The sequence below is a fragment of the Pleurodeles waltl genome, chromosome 4_2, assembly GCF_031143425.1.
Source record: "Pleurodeles waltl isolate 20211129_DDA chromosome 4_2, aPleWal1.hap1.20221129, whole genome shotgun sequence".
NCBI classification, from domain to species: Eukaryota; Metazoa; Chordata; class Amphibia; order Caudata; family Salamandridae; genus Pleurodeles; species Pleurodeles waltl.
Window position 1 is genome coordinate 995208405 of NC_090443.1, and position 20258 is coordinate 995228662.

At 42.8% G+C, this 20258-nt stretch overlaps 1 protein-coding gene across 1 annotated transcript in view; it reads right to left on the reverse strand.

Annotated features, from left to right (window-relative positions):
* Positions 1-13391: 13391 nt before the first annotated feature.
* Positions 13392-20258, reverse strand: part of LOC138293578 (peroxiredoxin) — a 42014-nt gene continuing 35147 nt past the window's right edge. Inside the window, exons 5-6 of the mRNA XM_069232843.1 lie at positions 18186-18316; positions 13392-13486 (exon numbers count right to left, since the gene is read on the reverse strand). Of these exons, the coding sequence (XP_069088944.1) occupies positions 13398-13486; positions 18186-18316 (220 nt within the window). The 3' untranslated portion in view covers positions 13392-13397. The remainder of the gene's footprint in view (positions 13487-18185; positions 18317-20258) is intronic.

Below are 20258 nucleotides of genomic sequence, written 5' to 3' on the forward strand. Positions count from 1 at the left end.
CACCCTTGCACCATGGTGCAAAGTAGCCGGGGCTGGTGCTAGGCTACCAAAAGGCTACCATTACAGGGGAAAGGCAGGAATGTGCTGTATTGACTTGCTGAGGGTCTCTGCGCAAAAATCTCATAAACATGACCCAATGTTTTGCATGCTGGTGATTGGGGATTAAGTTTCTGAAGGAACTCTTGAACAATGGTAGTTGGTGCAGTTGTTTCAGGTTGGCTCGAGTAAACAAGAATACGTGATCGGAACCTGTGAATTTGCCAGTGGCGGTTTCTACACGAGGGCATCGGGGCTCCGCCCTCGTAAACATAAACAAAACAAACAAAAAAAAACTAACTCCCAGTCCCTCCCTAAAAGAAATGTACACACCTCTTTCTTGCTTGGGGCTGGGTCACGTCATTTTAGACTGGCAGGATCAGGCCAGGCCCTCCCCTGACTGAGTCTATGCTTGCCGGGCGGATAAGCTCACAGCCTGAGGCCTGTGAGGTCATCAGCTCGGCACAGACATAGCTCAGAGGACCAGTCTCCACCCCCTAATGACGTGGAAATAAACTTAGCCCCGGGCGCTTCAGGTTGAAGCCCTGTAGCGCTAGGGGCTTCACGTCAGTCAGGGTAGTGGAGGATGGTCACCCCACCCTTTCCCAATTTGTCACAGAGTATGGGTGTAGACCTGTGACAAGTTGGGAAATGGTGGGCGGGGCTTCAGGAAGGCAGCGAAAATCGAGTCTGCGCACTGCGCAGCTAATGCACTGGCAAACACGAGGTGTTTGCTTCCCGCGCCTCCTGCTCCTGAGCAGCCCGCACCAGCACGGCTTCCAGGTGCCTCGTGGCCGTGCTCCGGGCCAGCACCGCTGCCACCCTCGCCTTTCTGCTCTTGCCCCCAGAGGACGAGGAGGATGGCACCTGCCTGCCCCCCGGCCTTCTGCGACCGTGACTCCTAAAAGTAAGGTATTGTACATGTTCGCAAATGCTATTGTTCCTAGGATTTTCAGCTGTGTCAGTGCTCTTTGAAGTGGAAAGTTATTTAACATAATTAGTTCTGCTTTCTGGAACAGAAGGCAAAGCAACAGGTTTTCTCTCTTGGACTGCGACATGTCTATTTTGGACATTTTAAAGAGGAAACAAATATAAATTCATTTTTTATATTGGCACTAAAACCCCTTACGTTAACTTTTGAAACAACAAACGTGGTGGTGGAGAAGACGGCGATGGTTGATTTACTAGACTTGTTTGAGGTTTCCAGTATTAATCTGTGGGTCACTGCCCTCCTCATCCAGTAAGGATTTATGTTAACCAAACTGTTTGTAAAATGTGACTTGTTGAAACCCAAGAAATACTCTACCACAACGTGGACAGTGGGTTGAAGGAAATACTTAGATGAACTGTTGATTAAATGATTACTTTTCAAATGCAGGGAAGAAGCCCAACATGAGTTCCCAGACCTTAAGATGACCATCAAACTTTTATTTCTGTTGATGCAGCTTTGGAAAGTAACTACCACGTACCAGTGTGAAGTGCGCTCACCATCAAACACCATGTTAACTTCACCAAATATTGTATTGTAACCAGCAGAGTCAGGGAACCATTCATAATTGCGCTGATATCTGGGCTTTTGTGTTGAAGAGTCCTTTTTATGCAATGGTTTCCAATATTTTCTGGGATTCAGTTAGTCCTGCTGGTCCTCTTTCTGCCTCTCCTGAAGCTCTTTTGATTAACAAGTTGGTAAATCAAATAGATTTTCGTTTTATTTAACAAAGTATAGCCTTAAATAGTAAAAATACATTGTTTGTGGTATACTTTTTATTGAGAAGACATTTATTTTCATGCAGGAAATTGCTGCCAACCTCCCGAAAAAATGCGCGCACCCATCCCCCTCGACGCCAAGCCCAGCCCCACCACTCACAAACCTCACCAGCCGCCACTGGAATTTGCCAAATCCCAATTTTGCTAGTGACTCGAGTCAAATGCCTAGTTGTCTCCTGATATTTCAAATGATGGTTTTGCTCACATATTTGTTCTTTAAGTACAGAAGATGCAAATATGAGAATACTACTGAGGAGTAGTAAATTACTTTAAAGGTTTGATGTTGTAATGTTCTAATTGCTGCTCCTGCACTGCTTTTTTGTGCTTTTACATAAAGGAGGATGTGTGTAGTATTTGCACAAATAAATCTTGTTTCATGCTTTTGTTTTTATGGAACACTTACCTGTATCCTCTTCTTTCCATTGATTACTTGAATGCTTCTTTTCAAACTGTATTTTAGATTAAATGTTCAGTTTCCAGTTGCACCCTGGTGTATAAGGTTGTTCTAATAAAAGCTATTTATACCTCATTCTCCTGGTCTTCATTCCAACATGCATAAAGCAAAGAAAGTCGCATCTTAGGATTGTTGTTGTGCAGGAAGGGGTACCCTTAAGCACAAAAACAATTCCTAGAGGCATTTTCCTCATAAGTGTGCTGCAGATTACAAATCTGCCTTACCAATTTAATAACTATGGTAACATTTATTTAAATGTAATATTTTACCCCAGTGCTTTTATAAGCTATCCCCACTACAGTGAAAATAGCCTTATGGGTCTTTTCACTGAAGGACACATTAAACTTTTACATGTTCTACTCTTAATTACCATGTGCCCGGCCTTAATGGGCAGTAAGGCCTAAACCATCTTTTCTAACACGAATAAGCAACCCCTGTCAAAAGGTTTTGACAGGTTGAATTTGCAGTTTAAACCAGCACAGCCAGGTTACTGGTGGTAAGCCTGCAGTCATGCTTACACTGTCTATAGGTGATGGCCTTATGTGGAGCTGCAATCCACTGGACATTTAACTTCCATGCACTGGGTACAATGTGGTACCATATACTACAGACTTATGGGAAAGTTAAATGTTCCAGTGTCATGGTGAAAGGAGGAACACTGGCACTTTGCCCATGCTACCCAGCCAGTGGTAAGTGCATAAAGTTCTACAGACAGCATAAAGTCAAGGACAAATGTCTGGGTTGGTACCACGCAAAAGATGGTAATTTCCAATAGTCTGTTACACCCATCTCACCTTGTTTTCTCACTTTCTCTCATTTTCTCTTGCTCTCTATTCTTGTAGCTCCCATCACATTCTCTCTTAATCCTGGCCCTTCCTATCTTCACATCTTTAGTGTCTCTGCCATTCTCCATTTCTGGGTTTTTCCTGTGCCACTCTCCTCTTGGCCTCATTTCCGTCACCTCATCTCAATCCCTTCCTTATATCCCTGTCTTTCTGCCTGATGTGCCCTGTCAACCCTATATTTTACTTTATCTGGATAGGTCACCCCCGCCCCCAACCACCACCTTCTTTCTTTCAGTTTACCCCTTCCCCCATTTAGTCTTAATTTCTTGTGTTACAAGTGTACGGGGTCTCAGTGCTGAACTACAACCCATTCCTGCCCTCGCTTAATCAGGTCGACACCCAACACAAGATGCTGCCCAGTGTACACTGGCTCACTTATAGTCTGACCCCATCACCAAGGTCATTCAGAGACTACAGTGAACGGGGGGGGGGGAGGCACTGACATCCTATACCAGTGGTTCCCAGCTTTTTTACTTCTGTGGACCCCTACTTTATTACTGGAACCCAGAAAACCCCACTGAATCATAATTCAATTCCAGGGACTCCAAAAATTCTGTACTAGTCGAGGGATTCTTGGTCTATCGGCCTCCAGGCCCTTACTCCAACTTCTTGCAGCATTGGCCAAATTTAATTGAACCTCTATGTCCACTAAATGCATTATATTAGGGGACTTCAATATTCACTTTGACGATAGCCAGAACCCACATATTAAGGAATTTAAGTCTCATGGCGGTTTGATTGGGAATTAAAAGTTACAACAGCTACACAAAAAGCAGGTCATTTGTTAGACAGGATATTTGCCCGTCCAGAGGATTGGGTGATGCCGACCAATAGGCCGCTCAATTGGACTGATGATCATCTTCTTACTTTGTCTCATGAATATCTATCCCTCTCAGCATATTAGCCCTAATTTGAAACCAGTCGCACTGGAAAAGCAACAGCTAGACCTGGTCTCAGGTTGGGCAGCCACTAGAAGCCTGCCTCGGTCAGCAAATTTAATTATGGAATTAATATTGCAATCAACTTGCGCCACTTAAGACCCCTGCCTTTTTAGGCAATAAAAGCCAGCTGCCCCTGGTTCACTAAGGACCTCAAGCAATTAAAGATAATATTGCCAACAAGAACAGAGATGGAAGTTAGATCCAAATTCGGTTGAGACAGATGCTTAGAGTTGTCCTTAAGGCTTACAAAGACAAGTACTAAAGCTAAATCCGATTATTTTACTCAAGATTAAGGAGGCATCAAATGCCCCTAGAGAACTTTTTTAAGTGGTACGTTCCAGGACGGTCCCCTCTACGCCCCCTGAACTGGAGAACTCACAAGAATTCTGCAATAAGATGGCAACTTTCTTTGAAAATAAAGTTCTACAAATTCATTCGAGCATTATTCACTCTATAGGAACACCCTGCCTTCTTGACTTGTCAAATAGCACTTCAGACAAAGATTGCCCTTTGCTAACTAATTTTCAGCCACTACCACCGGAAAGGATTAAAGAGACTATGTTGGTAATTAAGTCAGGTTCCCCCAGTGATCCATGTCCCCCCCCCCCACCCCCTCATATTTTACAGCAGGTTTGACCTAATTTCCACAGCCCTTGCTCCGGTTTTCCAGGTCTTAACCACAGGAGTTTTTCCTCCATCTTAAAATGAAGTGACGGTGGTTCCTCTGAAAGAAACCAGACGGAGCAGGACATTTAAGAAATCTGCGGACTATTGCTTTACTCCCTGTTCAGGCAAAGATCTTTGAGAAACATTAACAAAGAACTAGCCAATTTTCTCCATTATTCGGAAGGCTTAGATTCCTCTCAACATGGTTTCAGGAAAGCCCATAGCACTGAATCTGCTCTTATCACCACTTCAGATACTATTCGTAGATTGGTTGAGGGACAATGAGCCATACTAGTCCTATTGGATTTATCTGCTGCTTTTGATACCATTTCACCTCAGATTATGGCATCCTGTCTATCAAGCAGGGATCAGAGATACAGCATTGAAGATCTTTGAATCCTTTTGGGAGAAAGGCCTATTACGGTGAGCTGGGGAGACTTCAGGGCACCGGCTTATTATCTGCCATGTGGTGTCCCACAAAGCTCCTCACTCAGCCCCACCTTAATCTGTATGTTGCTCCTCTAGCCAGACTGATTCGCTCGTTTGGCTTCATGCCCACCTCTTATGCGGATGATACACAATTGATCATTCCAGTCCCTAAAAACTGGGAAGTGGCAGATCGTTTTCACAACTGTATGCGGGAGGTCAACAGTTGGATGGGCTTGAATTGGCTAAAGTTGAATAGTGACAAAATTGAGATCTTGTTCTTCGCCTCCAGCAAGGAATTGTGGCATTCACGCTGGTGGCCATCGGACTGCAGCGAACTACCTGCCCCTATTACTGTGACCAGAAACTTGGGAGTTATTGACAACTGTCTTTTAAGCACCAAGTGAACTCCGTTACCAAATCTAACTTCTGGACTTTGAAAATGCTGAAAAAAATCTTTCCCCATTTTCAAAAGGAGCTTAGAATCAGTCATTCTGGCATTAGTAATTTGCAGATTAGATTACTGTAATGCCTTGTTCCTTAATCTTGACAACTCCTATTTTAGGAAGCTCCAGCTGATTCAAAATACTGCTGCCCGCTTCATATTAGATCTTCCCCCCTCTGCATCAGCAAGCAGTAGCTTGAAGCGACTGCATTGGCTACCGGTCACAAAGCACATTAAGTTTAAAACTATGCCTAACTTATGTCTGTGCATGGATCGGAATACTTGTCCTCAAGGCTACGTTGGTATACGCCGAGCCAGCAACTCAGATCAACAGGAGCCCACTTGGTCCATGTTCTTTGAACTCAAGGCTAGATGGAGGGATAAAGCATTCACTGTAGCGGCAGCCAAGTATTTGAACTCGCTCCCCCTGATAAGGAAAGAAATACATTTTATGACCTTCAGGAGGCTAGTAAAAACTTGGCTCTTTCCCCAGTAGCCACCTTTTCCCTCAGTTTTTCCAGACTCTTACTCATCTCCTTTCCAGCACTTCGATGCCATGGCTGGAACGCGCTTTATAAATACTAAAACTCAAATAAATTTATTTCTAACTTGCCATTTTACTTAGTCCTCTATTCAGCTAGAACACAGCAGAAGTGCGATCACATCAGGTGCCCTTTGCTCCTTAAAAGGAAGTGATAATTGATTTATGCCTTAATCACATGATTACTCAAATAGGTGACATTTCACAGGACATTGTCATGTCATTGGGGTGCAAGGTCATGTATCAAATTAAACTTAAGGAAGGATAAAAACTGCAATAAGTGCAGAATTCTTAAACATTGAATAAAATGGGGCAAGCTTTGGCGATTACCTAAATGTGGCGCAGCCATAAATATGGAGCACAGATTCAGCCTGCAGACTCCCTGGTGTAGCCACTTAATCCACAGGCAGCCTGATTCCTGGGCAAAGTCATCACCTCCCAAGTGATCATCCCTGGTACCCACTTAAAAGTTGACATAAGCAAGCCGGTTCAAAGTGCTACGGCCACTATGAGCATGAAGGAGACAAAAAGAAAAATAAGTTTGCTCAGTCAAACATATCGGCAAACGTGCAATTATCCATGGACACAGACCCAGTTACAAGGCAGTATTTAAAAAAAAAAAAAAATGAAATTCCAAGGAGGGACAAACGTAAAGCGTTTACCAATGATAAAGAAATTTTGAAAGGCATGCCTGTGAACGAGTGAGTGATGGTGTGCAGTGGGCATGGTTAAAAGCCCACAGATAACACGTCAAAAAAGCAGCACTTGTGCGCTCGACCTAAAACAGGTGGACTAAAATGCCTTGCAATCTTTCACAATAGACATACTCCATGCTGTTTAGATGAGGATACAAATTCCGTGAGCTCAACAAGGGAGGAGAGAAAGATATTTAGGCAGAGGTTGACTGTTGGACCAAACTGATAAGATGGAAAATGCAAAACATGTTTATTGGAGGTTACTCTTAGGTGGAACTTGACCCTGTATTAAGTATGCCTACCCTGCCCAATTGAGGATTACCTAGACATTCAGGTATTGTGTAGTATGCTTCTGCTAGCGACTAACATTGCGGCAGTTGCAGATCACTTTTCTCATAGTTTATGTAGGGTTTTCTGTAATTTTTAGAAGCAATACGGTCTAAAATTAATACCCACATCTTTCCCTAGCACCTCTACAGAGTTACAAAGTACCAACTTTCAATCTTATGCAATAGCACATTTTTCTCAAATACCTGGCTGTGTACACAGTACTCATTAATATACCTACCACCCCCTAGACAGTTTTATAAGCTACATTTGCATTACATTACCTACAATCCATTATATCGACCACTATGAAGAGCTGATAAAACATTCTTTGAAAATTATATATTACCTTTATTTTATTCATGCAATCAACATTACATGAATCAAATGAGGGTAACATAGCATTGTTGTATTCAGCTGCTAAATCAAGTTTTAAACTCAGTTCTCCATTTGTTAAATGTTAAGCATGTGTTTTAAAAATAGTGTATATGTAATAAATAGTAGCTGATGCAGGGACAGAAGAACCATTAGCAGGTACTCCAGAGACAGCTTCTGCCTCTTAAGTGGATTCAATAATCTCTTCCACATGGGTGGTGGTTCCTTAGCCTTCCGACACCAGTAGCTGCCATCTCCTTTTGGTTTCCAACCTTCTTTGTATGGGAGCAGCAATCATACTACCTCTTGCACATTTCTTCCACCAATTTGACACTCCAACAGCATTAATTTGTTTCAGAATCTTGGTCCAAATTAGTTTGTTGATTCAGGAACAGACGGGGAAGCCTTCCCAAAGGGTCATGCTGTCCCACACTGCACCAGAGCTCTGGCTCAGCATCAAAATTTTTCACTTCCTCTCCACCTATGGGTCCTGCCTTAATACTGTCAATAAGTCAAACAATGACGCTCCCATGAAACTTCTTGAACTGGTGTGTCCCTAATTACCTCCAGGTGCGACATCTGCAAATCAGTCAGATTACATTTGTTAGAAATGGGGCCTCTAGTTGGCAGAGGTATACACCCTTGTCCAAATAGGGACCACAATCCTAGTCAGGGTAAGTTACAACAATCCAAATTATCCTGTGCCCACCCACTGGTAGCCTGGCACTGAGCTTTCAGGCTTAACTTAAAAAGTTAAGTATTTGTGAAAAGAAAAATTACAGTACAGTGAAGACCACAAAATTACACCACACCAGTTTAGAAAAATAGATATTTATCTCAATAAATTAAGGACAGAAAATGACAGTTCTAATAGGCACAAGTTGAAATATCACTTTTTTTTTTAAAGAAGTCTCAATCCTTAGAAATAAAGTTGTTTGTTACACACAGAACCTGGGATGCATCTAAAATGACAGAGACTGCAGAAGTGTGGAAAAATAAGTGCGTCAGATTTGCTGACATGGCACACTTTCTTTCTATGCTACAAGGGGTTTGCGTCGTTTTTGGGCAGTCATGATTCCTCACCGATGCAGGGATATTTTGATGCCCATGGATGATGCGTTGAACATCCTTGACAAACTGGAAGGAGCAGGGGCTGCCCCAATCTGATCTGCGATGCATTCAATTTTCTGTCAAAAGGTAGGCACTGCGTCAAATTTCCAGTCAGGAAGTCAGTGCTGCATTGTTCTAGTCGGCTGTGCAGCGATTCTCAGCCACAATGCAAGCTTAAGAGTCAATTTCTGCAGGCATTGCGAAGATTTGATGCACAAGGAGTTGTGAAGAGGTAACGTCTGTTGGCTCAGAGACTTCAGCTTCAGAAACAGGAGGCAAGCTGAATCCAAGCCCTCGTAGAGCACTTTTGGGGAAGGCAGAGTCCTTCCAGCAAAATCAGGGCCAGCCAGGCAGCAGGGCAGCTGTCCTTTTCAGCAAAAGAGATGAGTCCTTTGGGCATCCAAGCAGCTCAGACAGGGTGCAGGTCTAGAAGTGTGATTTGGTGGGTCAGAGACTCAGTTTATATACCCCAAAAATGCCTTTGAAGTGGGGGATACTTCAAAGAGTGGTTTTGAAGTGCCCAAGTTACCCTATCAGCCCAGTCCTGTCTGCCAGGGCCACTGTGGGTGTTTATCCGTGCTTTGTGTGAGGTCAGGCCACTGGCCTTTGAAATGCAAGTGGCAGGCCCTCCACCTGTCCAGCCCAGGAAGACCTATTCATTATGCAGATGTGACCGAGTGTCCTGTGTTTGTGGTTGTCTGGGTGAAATGCACAAGGGAGCCGTCAATCAGCATACACAAGACGTTCATTGGAGACAGGATATAAGGCACAGATCGTTTTAAGTGCAAAGAAAAGCTCACTTTCTAAAAGTGGCTTTTCGAAATAGTAATAAATCCAACCTCCCCAATAAGCAGGTTTTTCGATTACCATTCTGGCCATACTAAACGACCTTGTCACCTCTCAGCTCAGAATCTACACCTTGAAAAAGTATGAGGGCAGTCCCAATGCTAGTCTATATAAGGAGCAGGCCTCACAGAAATGGAAAATGTATTATGAGTTCATTACCAGGACAACACATGTACATGTCCTGTCTTACCTACATAGCACCCTGCCCTAGGGGTTACCTAGGGTCTTCCTTAGGTGTGATGTGTAGAAAAAGGGGAGTTTAAGGCTTGGCAAGTACTTTTAAATGCCAAGTCGTAGTAGCAGTGCAACTGGACACAGGTCTTGAAATGGCAAGCCTGAGACATGGCTAAGGGGCTACTTATGTGGGTGGCATAAGTGCTTCAGGCCCACTAGTAGCATTTAATTTACAGGCCCTGGACACAGGTAGTGCACTTTACTAGGGACTTACAAGTAAATCAAATATGCCAATTGGTGACGAACCAATGTTACCATGTTTTAAGGGAGAGCGAATATGCACTTCACCACTGGTTAGCAGTGGTAAAGTGTGCAGAATCTTAATACCAGCAAAAAGTGTCAGAAAAGTAGAGTGAGGCAGGAATAAAGTTGGGGGATGACCACTCTAAGGCTGTCAGGTCTAACATTTACTTTCAGTATCCTCAAATACTGAATCATAACAAGTCGCTATTTGCATAAAGTAATTTTGTAAAATCTTTAGCATTTATTTTTTACTTTGTGAGTAGCAAACTAGGAATCTATATCCGATTTTCATTTTAGTACCTGGTCTTCAACAGAAGTGGCATAATTAGGACACCTCTAAATTATGCAGCTACATGCATTCTAAACCGATATGTTTCTCCAGTCTCCAGTGACTATCATTGACTCGCCACAGCCAATACTTTGGCAGATTTATGCGATGTACTCAAGCACTGTTTATTGGTCCAGTGGTAAGGTAGGCGAGCTGTCTGGTGTAGATTCAGATCATGCAAGATCAGAGGGCTCCTCCTCACCACCTCAGCTAACAACTATTACTTGCATTGAGATTAATAGCCCACTTCTATTTGGCCAGGTATGTTACCACATGCTCCAAGATGGCCACCATGTTGGATATCTATCGATGCCAGTAGAAACATGCGAGGATTTTAATCACAAACCTGTTAACTGACAGTTTGTGCTAGCTATGAGACGTTATTTTTGACCCACATGCCAGAGGCATTGATCGCAATGATTGTTAACTCTACCGTAACACTTACAGCCCAGTCCTTTAGGAGTTACCTTTAACTTATTCGATGTGCACGTGAATATCTTCACAAGAAAGCAGAAGACATAAAATACACCTGCTTTAACGATGCAGATGTTGGTCATAGATTTGTATGACATCACAACTGTTTCATCTCAGACAAGTTGTTTTCCTCCATTTTTGGTGGTAACTCGACTTCACACTGTAGACCGCTGCACATTAAACGGTTTGTAGCTTAAACACACTTGATACAACTAGGACCATGTTTACCTCAATAGATTCTAGTCGACAATAAACTATTAAAATATGAACATCCATTTTATACCTCAGTGTCAACATTCTCTAATAAGATTGCCACGCACCATAAACGGCATTGTTGTGGAAATCACTCAAACTAGAGAAACTATTAAAGGGTTTTTTAGAATATAAATCTAAATCAAAATTATGCGATAGTATTTTGGAACTAAATGACCGTATTAACACCCCTGAAGAATGGCTCCCTCTGAAATATTTGGAACGATAAACAATGTACATATTCGACATTTGTTTAGGTCTCGCTTGTGAAACATTGTATACACCAAAGGCCTTGCAGCCCTTCTGTTACCATTTGTTGGTTCATTCTCAAATCCCCCCCCCCCGCCCAAAATCCGTCTTCGTATTGGACACTGCCTGCCACGATCACCCCTTAGTCACCAAGGGCTTTTAACAAGTACGGCTTATACATTTTTAAACCTATGTCCTCATACAACCTGCGTTTGTTGGAAAGGTAATGTTATTAGTAACATCGGGCATAAACAGTTACAAGTAAATGCTCAACATACAAACATGATTTAAGTCGTATGAAGCCAAGTTACTTTGAAGACAGCGACGTGCAACTTCCTTTGGAACACCATTGTGTCAAGTTTGCATTCAGATTCTCCAATTCAGGTTCTTAAATTAACATAGCATAGATTAAGACTTCAGTTTCCAAGGCTGGATTATTTTAAATCTTGCATTTACGCAAACTTTCAAGAGCCTTTTGTTAATGCAACAACATGTATCGCTTTCATGACTGGCTTGTTTACAACTCTTTTCAGTAATATTAAGAGTCTGAAGAGAGGAATAGCTCATTTGCATCGAAGTTTAATTCGTTTTTTTACTCCACCCCACTATTTGCCAGCTATGCTGCTGTACAACATGGCTAAATGACACTGGCAAAGCCAATAGCTCTTACATAGGCGAGACCTATTGGCATTGCAAAAGCTTGTTTTAAATGGTGATGAGGGCACGATCACTAAATTAACTTGTACCATAGGGACAATGGTTGAAACAATAGTCATGTATACAATAAAGAACAATCTTTGATGTGATGCAGGAGTCAGCAAGTAGGGCAGTGCATCTATGGGACTACTCGCCTGATAAATAGCATGGATATTTCATGTTGACACATTCATCCAAACAGATTTATATCTAACAGCTCATAGTACTGTTGAGTTTTATGCACACACCGGTCACAGAAAAGAACACAGCACACTGTCCAAAGTATTCAACCAACCATTACATAATGTAGGTTATTTAAGGTCTTGGACTTGTTCTGATCAGTTGGTTGAGAAAGGAATGGATCCACCCCACCACCCCAAACGCATGTCAATCACACAGTGTAAAACAAAAAGGAAAGGATGATAGACGGAGTGCTGAACAATGCAAACACTCACCCCCAGTCACAGATCTGGGTTTAATCCATCGTTCTTTTGCTCACCATGCCACCCCAGTTTGGACCCAGCCATATGCAAATCAGTCTTGACCCTGTTCCTCATGGGAACAGTCCAGCCCGAACTGCCAAGCCAGGTCCTCCCTGGACTGGAAACAAGCATCCTGGGACCGGTTTCTGAGTATCACCCTTCTCCAGCCAGGCTAGCTTGAATCCAGAGGCACAGTGATCAAGGGGCCCACGTCTGGGCATTCCTTTCCTACACAGTGTGGCAGTGATCATTTAAGCCACAAGCCATGCGATTGTCTGGGGGAGCAGTGGTGATTATGCATCCTCCCCATAGTGTTAGGCACACCAGGTAACAGTACTAGTTGCTGTACATTACTCAAGTTCTGGTTTATGCGCCACATCTGAAATCAGCATTAAGATCACTGCTGCATTCCTGCATGTCAAACACGAATGACGTGTCAGCCAATGGTACAGAATCAGTTTGCGATAACTACTAAAGTTATGCAATGATTTATTGAACACTCTAGGAGTGTGCTAATCAACATTGAAACTTGAAAGTTTGTAGTTTGCCAACAACCACACCAGTAAGGTACCATATACCTATTAAGTTTTTTTTTGTTTTTTATATATAAAGCACCAAGCCCAACAGTTTCATGCTGAAATAACTAAAGACAATACTTTTTTTTTTAATCAAGTTTAATAGTGTTATAAAATAGTTGCTCCCTTTGTAGACAACAGTAGATCAGAGGCTGTGCTGTATGGACCGCTACAGCGTTTACAGTACAGGTTAGACAAGGTCCTATCAAATGCCCAAGCACAACAAAAGTTACAGCAGCTGTAAGGCTAAACTAGGATCAACACTAGACACAAACCTAGACCTTTGACTAGAAGCCTTGAGACCCGCATGGCTCCCCACATACTGTTGCGGCAAACCTAGGACAGTGACGGACATTGTGTGGTTACAGTACATCACATTTATGCTTTTTATCATGCTTTTTGCTTGGAGAAGTACTCTTTGCTTTGAGTAATGTCTGGCTTGATTGTATCACTTCCTGGTTTCCAGCCAGCTGGGCACACTGAAATGAGAAATAAGAAAAAAAAGTAAAGACTTTAGCACAAATAGATCACTACCTAATTTATGGTTTGGTGAATCTCAAGGTAGTGTAATATGCAAAGCGGTCAATTCACATTTCCTGCCAAACCCCAGACATCAGTGCTCAATTCTTAAAAAATAAAATCTCGCCCAGATTCAAAGCAAATTGAATATGCAAAGCAAAATTTTTCGGAAACCTTTTAACAAAAGGGATCCACATGCTACTTGTAGGGCAAAGCAACCCACCCTACCTGCTGTCTGCACTTGAGCATAAGCACTTAAAGGAGCAGCGGGGCTACATATTGAAAAACTAGGCTGTAGTAGGAAACTAATGTTAGATGCCTGTACAGCAATACTTTGAATTTGACACAAGCCTTCAGTTACTGACTAGTACAGAAAACAAGATTTTATTTTAGGCCATTAAAAGTAGTGGTTTTCTTCAAAAGTGCCTTCGGTATATTCATCCCTTAAAATATAAGTGTTTGGTCTATTCAATGGCCTCCCTTCCCCAGCTCAGCTGGGGAGCCCACTGAATATTGCTGCTGTACTTTGTGAAGTCTCAACATGGTCTCCTGGCTTCAGTCTTTCCTTGCTACCATCCACAGAATATTGGGCAGGAGAAGTGACAGAAGGTCACGTACCAGAGTGATCTGGCTAGTCCGATCAGCAATCAGACTTTTCACCACTGCCTAATGAGACTCCATGCAGTATACAAGGATGAGGACTTGCTTTGTGAGCACAGGAAAGTGTCCATCAATTGCTCAAGAAATTGAAGTAGCTGCTCCATTAAGAAAGCATTCAGAGGCAAGGCTACAGAGGTCGTTTTGGCTACTGACAGAAGGTGCTCAAAAATCTTGAGTTTGGAAAGTGCAAACACAAAAAAGTGTCTATTACACCCACACAACTGCATCCACAAAGCTGGAATTTGCCACCTCAGGCTCATGGCATGTTGTGGAGGCAGAGAAGGACACGAGTCTGGTCTGGCAATTCAAAGCATAGTGTTTTGTTGGGTTCCTGCAGAGCTGCACAAATAGCTCTCCAGAGCCTAGAAATTCCATCTGGTATTGACATATTTCCTGTAGTTTGACACTTACCGCACATCACTGGACATGTCAGTTCACACTAGAGCTGAAAGCAAAGACTTACTTTATGAACTTGGATAATCTTAGAATACTGGGATTTTAGAGCTGTTGAAACGTGGGTTACTTATTGTGAGGAATTTTCTTGCTGAAGAAATCACCCCTTGTGCATGCTTGATCACCTCCCTTCACCTCAACCAGCCTCTCAGCACGAAATAAAAGTACATGTCCATACATTGCTAAGTTGGCTCCTGGTTTCACATGGAAACAAATACCACACTCGCCACTACACTGCACAATTACCTTATTCAGCCAATTTCTCTGGGGAAGCAATTGTGTTTCCAACCTCACAGCAATGGGTAACGTGTGCATAGTTGTGTCCAATATTTGTGGCATTGTGTGGTACCCATTTGTGTTCAGATAGCATTGCAGATGCGGACATCTGCATTGCGTCTGCATGTAGATTGAAGAAATCTCATACTGGTTCATTTCTTAAAATGAAATGACACCCATTAGTCAAAATGGTTTTCTAGAAATCACAGGACTCCCACAAGACTACTAATTGACAAAGTGAAGTTGCCACAATCACATTAGGCCAACCAGACCAACATCCATTAACCTCTGTTAAAGCTAAAAACAAACAAATCCAGTTGTCAGCGAGCGGAAAATTCATCTACAGCCTCTGAGAATGAAGAAATACAATATTGGTGCTTTCAAATCCAAAAATATTAACATCTACAAGGTCTACGAGTCTGAATAACTCACTCCATATCACTGCAGCACGTGGCCCCATGAGCATACAAAATAGATAAACCCTTACATAAAACGAATGTCAATGACGTGCCCCCCCCCCCCCCCCCAAGGATTTACACAGTTCCTTTAAATTTAGGCATTACATAGGATGCAATTGAAGAATGACGAAGAGTAGCCCATTAAAGTTGCTTTCACATAAAAGAAGAAACCTAGAATGATTTAAGTACAGAAAAAGATCTGTCCAAAAAGATGTTTTGGGATTAGCCCCTACCTGTTTCGCCCTTTCAGGTATGCAAGCTGAGGGCTTTTTCAAGCCTATTTCAAACCCCAAAATAAGTCTTGTATTTCCGGAAGTATTTTTGGGTTTGAAATAGGCTTGAAAAAGACTCCCTTGCAGGACTTCAAGGGCAAAACACGTGTTGGCTAATCCTGAAAGCATCCTTTTTGGACTAATCTTTTTTCTGCCCTTAAAGGAAAAAATAAAGCATTTACAATGGGAGACTCATTCCTCACTTGCATCCCATTATATTTTATTAATGGTTTAAATTCATTCAAATTGTATAAATCTTGGACACACTTCTTGACACTTAGTTATAAGGTGTGTTAGCCCCCCAACCCTCATGAGTTACTTATCCCCTCTGTACCTGAAATTAAATCTGAAAGGGGTATTTGGCAGGTTACGGTGTGTCAGGCTTGTAAACAGAATCCCTTACATAAAACAGCTCTCTTTACCAATCACCTGCACACACAAAGCCAAAAGGACTCCAATGACCGCACATGCTCCATGGAAAGCAGAAAGAATAGCTATCGTACAATGTCCAGTTACGCACCGCTCCAGCAAAGCACCCAATGTATGACCAACACTATTAGACCTATACACAATCCTTAAAGGAACAGCAGCAGGACTCCAATGTGATAGTGTGAAGGATCCATTGACTATCTCCAGCTACATACACAGACTGCTCCACCTCACACCACTAAGCACATCATTAGGAGATCTCAGTAATCCAGACTCTGGTGGACACAGTTCACCAGATTCAAAATTCCAAGACGTGTAGTAATGCTGTACCCCTGGAATACTGGGGAAATGTGCACGTAGTAAAGAACTGCCAAATGTCCCAGGAATACCACGTATAAATGCAATTACAAGGGGAAATGTGTGGAAAGGACGATTTCTATGGCAATTACCCCTTCCACAGCAGAAATGTGGAAAAGTGTGGCAATTACACATTCCCAGAATTATCAAACCCATCAGCAACTCTGGGTTTGAAATTGCAGACATGGTGGTCATGCACAAGTTAGGAAGGTCCACCGGTCTAGCGAGGTTTGCATGAGACCAGCTACAAATGTGGAAGCCAACTCTCCATGTCAAAGTACATGTGTTACATTTGCAGAGTTGTAATATTGTTCAACAATGTGCTATGTGTGCCTAGATAGTGTGGCTCACGTACCCAGAAACGTACAGTTGGCAGCAGTCTTGACCACAAAAAAAAAAAATGCTAACATTTTATAGAGACTACTGCTGCGACACTATCGTATTAAGGAACACCTAATCATTCACTCGACCAGCCAGCCATTGAGGTTTCGCGGATGAAATGGGTCTCAAAAGGAGAAACATCAGCGTATGCAATTGCTAGAAATCACTCCACAATTAAGGGGCATGCACATATTTGCCCATATTCCAAGAGCAGATTTATTTTAAACCAGGGAGAGTTTTACCATGCCAGCATTTTGGCTGATCGGACCAGTAATCGTGGCATCAAGGGAAGAATCTGGAAAATTAGAAAAGTACCACAAAAAAAACTCAAATATAGTATGGGCAGCTGCTACCTCAGTGAGGACAGGTTCTGAAGGAAGCTGGTGCAAATTTATGCAATTTGTGTTTTAATGTTTCTCAAATAACTCAAGCCACGTTGCTTAACGTGCAGCTATTTTATATGTATATATGAAATCTCTAGCTTCTGACATGCACCAGCCTCGTTTTCATGCTTGGCAGTGACAAGTATTCAGTCAAACTAGCTCAGGGTCTGAGACCTTGCATCTACCCAGGTCTTCTGAAGTCGAACTATGCATATGCATCCTGTTGGTGGCCTATCTGAAGAATTATAGATGTTGGGGAAATCTGGGGAGGCACATTCGTGTCTTTGCTACAATATTGCTACTTTTGCAGGGGGAAAAAAAAAAACCACACCCCACACTTTAAGTAGGCTGATGGCTTCTTTCTCCACACTGGTGACCGAGGATTGCACTACCCCGGTGGGGGTAACAAAATATTCACATCACGATCAGCATGAAGTAGCAGAGATGTGGTCTGCTCTGGAAGTGTGCAAGATGCCATGAGCAGCATGGACTGAATGATGGAAGAGGATGTAGGAGACATCACTTGCACAAATGAGGCACCATTAAGGTTTTGGGATCCTTGCACATGACTTTATGGTCTGTAAGGACTGGTTGACCACAGGACAAATTTTAGAGGGGGGTTGGCATGACATCACGACCAAAAGGAACATTCATGTGTTATAATATCGGCTGGTAGTGAAAGCTAAACCAATGTGCCTTCCATAAAAATCGGTACTCATTGGTAAGTCAGCTGGTACAAATTACAAAAGCCATTAAGCCAAGCTTTAAATGTCCATGAAAATTAATGGCAGTAGTTTCAGGGTGCTGAAGTGGAGTAACTACTGCCATGGTCCATCGACTGCACGCAAGTAGGGAGACCAGTGCTTCTTGTTGAGAAGATTAAGGTGACCTGGTTCAGTTACAAGTGAAAATTCACCAGGACACAAAGCTGCGTGTAAGCAGATGCTACCACAGGGCTCAGGCTTGCAGCTACTGCTAAAGGTGGCTTACCTTCTCCAAACTTGTCAGTGTGTTGGAACGCCTGCACCAGCCGCAGAGTTTCATCCACAGAGCGGCCGACAGGTAGGTCGTTGATGGTGATCTGGCGCAGAATTCCTTTGTCATCGATGATAAAGAGCCCTCTGCAAACACAGGGACAACTGATCACCACGTGCAAGTAATACACCTCCATGCAGAAAAAACATTTTACCTCACCAATCATTGCAGACAACCACACAAATTTCGTAACTGCCAACTCCAGGCCACTGTCACGATATTGACTCCTCAGTCATCCAGTAAGGAGCAGATCTCACACGGTGACAGGGAAAAGAGCTGAAAACTATTTCAGAATAGTGGCTTTTCAGCAGTTTTTAGAGGCTGAGGAGCCAATATCAATGAAGAGTGAACACTTCATGGCTTCAGTGGCCGCAGCAAGCTTTGTCCATTTTTGCTCTTTGGAGTAGGGAGCAAATCAATGGTGAAGGCAGAAGGGCCTTACAAGGTGTTCTCAGCACGAGGGCCTGCTCTTTTCACGGCCATTTCCCACTACACAGTGGGATGTTTGACTAAGTTGGCAGATCTGGGAAGAGAGATATTTGGGTCTTGCTCATTGCTCTACAGCGAATGTAGGCCATCCCATTTTGCTAGAATTAATCTGCAGCTCCTCCTGGCCACCAAAAATCCACAAGCATTTAATTCCCCAGTCTCCGACAAGGTGTAGAGGCACAAAGTTGCCTTAAAACCCACGTCACAATAAATGGTCTTCACTAAAGAACTTACGTGTGCTCAATCCCCCCACTTACCCACCTACCCTCAGCTTTGCCTATGTTTTTGCTAATCCCAAAACCAATTTTGCGCCATCTTTCTGCACCAGTACCAGCCTTTGTATGGTCAAGTACAAATATTACAGGAAATAAACAAAGATTTAACAGCAAACTAAGGGTAATTATTAAGCCTAACAGCAAGGAGAGCCATGCCCACTGAGATAGGATGATGGGAGGGAAACCGAGCAGGATCAGATCGCACAGCTCATTTGATCAAGAGCATGTCCATCTCATGTCTGCATTAGGAATCCCTCCATAAAACTACGAAGAACCAACTGATGATCCCTTCGAATTCAGACACTATGAATTGTTGGACATAGGTACCACTGTATGTGGCGTGGTAGAATATCAGCAGCAGTGCTCATCACTGAAGCTTAACCCATTTATGCATATGGAAATACTACCCCCTCACTCCACACCCTTTCCCAGGCGTAAAAAATAAAAATAAATTAAAAAACCACAAGCTCCATGCAGACTCCACCGTAAAGCCAGTAGCACTTAACTGTATAATCTTGCTCCACATAAAGGCTCAGTTAGAAGGCAAGCTAAAGCAATTAGAAGCAGCAGGATTAAATGAAAAAAAAAAAAAAAGGAAAATGGCTGTGCAAGCTAAGTATATGCAGACAGCGCCAGATTACTACAGACGTGGAAATGCTGAATAAGGCGATCAAGTGAACGCCATTTCCCACCCACTGCGGACAGACCACAGGCATCCATAGACAAGGATCGGAGCCACAATCTCACCTCCGAGGCAGGTGCAGCGAAAAAAAGGTTTTCTTGTTTCCTACATCACATGTGCGCTGCATTTCACAGCACACATACGAAGCCTGATAAACTTTAAATGATCAGGTATTTGTACTGAAAGGGACCATTACCAGTACAAACTGTATAAACTGTCAAACTCAAGATTTGTAAGCCGAATCTCAGCTCCCCTTCAGGGCAAACTTTAATGTTGCTATTTTCCGGCCACTGGCCCAGATCAGTCACTATGAAAGTTCATCAAGGCAATGTGAATCCGCAAACAGTCTGATTACTTCAACCCTCTTACTGACAAGACGTTCTACCTTCTCCAGGCCAAAAACCCAATAATGCCTCTGCTCACTCAGGAGCAAACTAGCCAACTCCTTTCTCTATGCCCTGAGGTCAGTCACGAGATGGCAGACCTCTGTACACTGTGGGAGGATGTCTACTTCAGCCTTCGGGTGGTGTTCGAATTGCAGCATAACTACCCACCACTTTCTACAATTGTTAAGAACCAGAG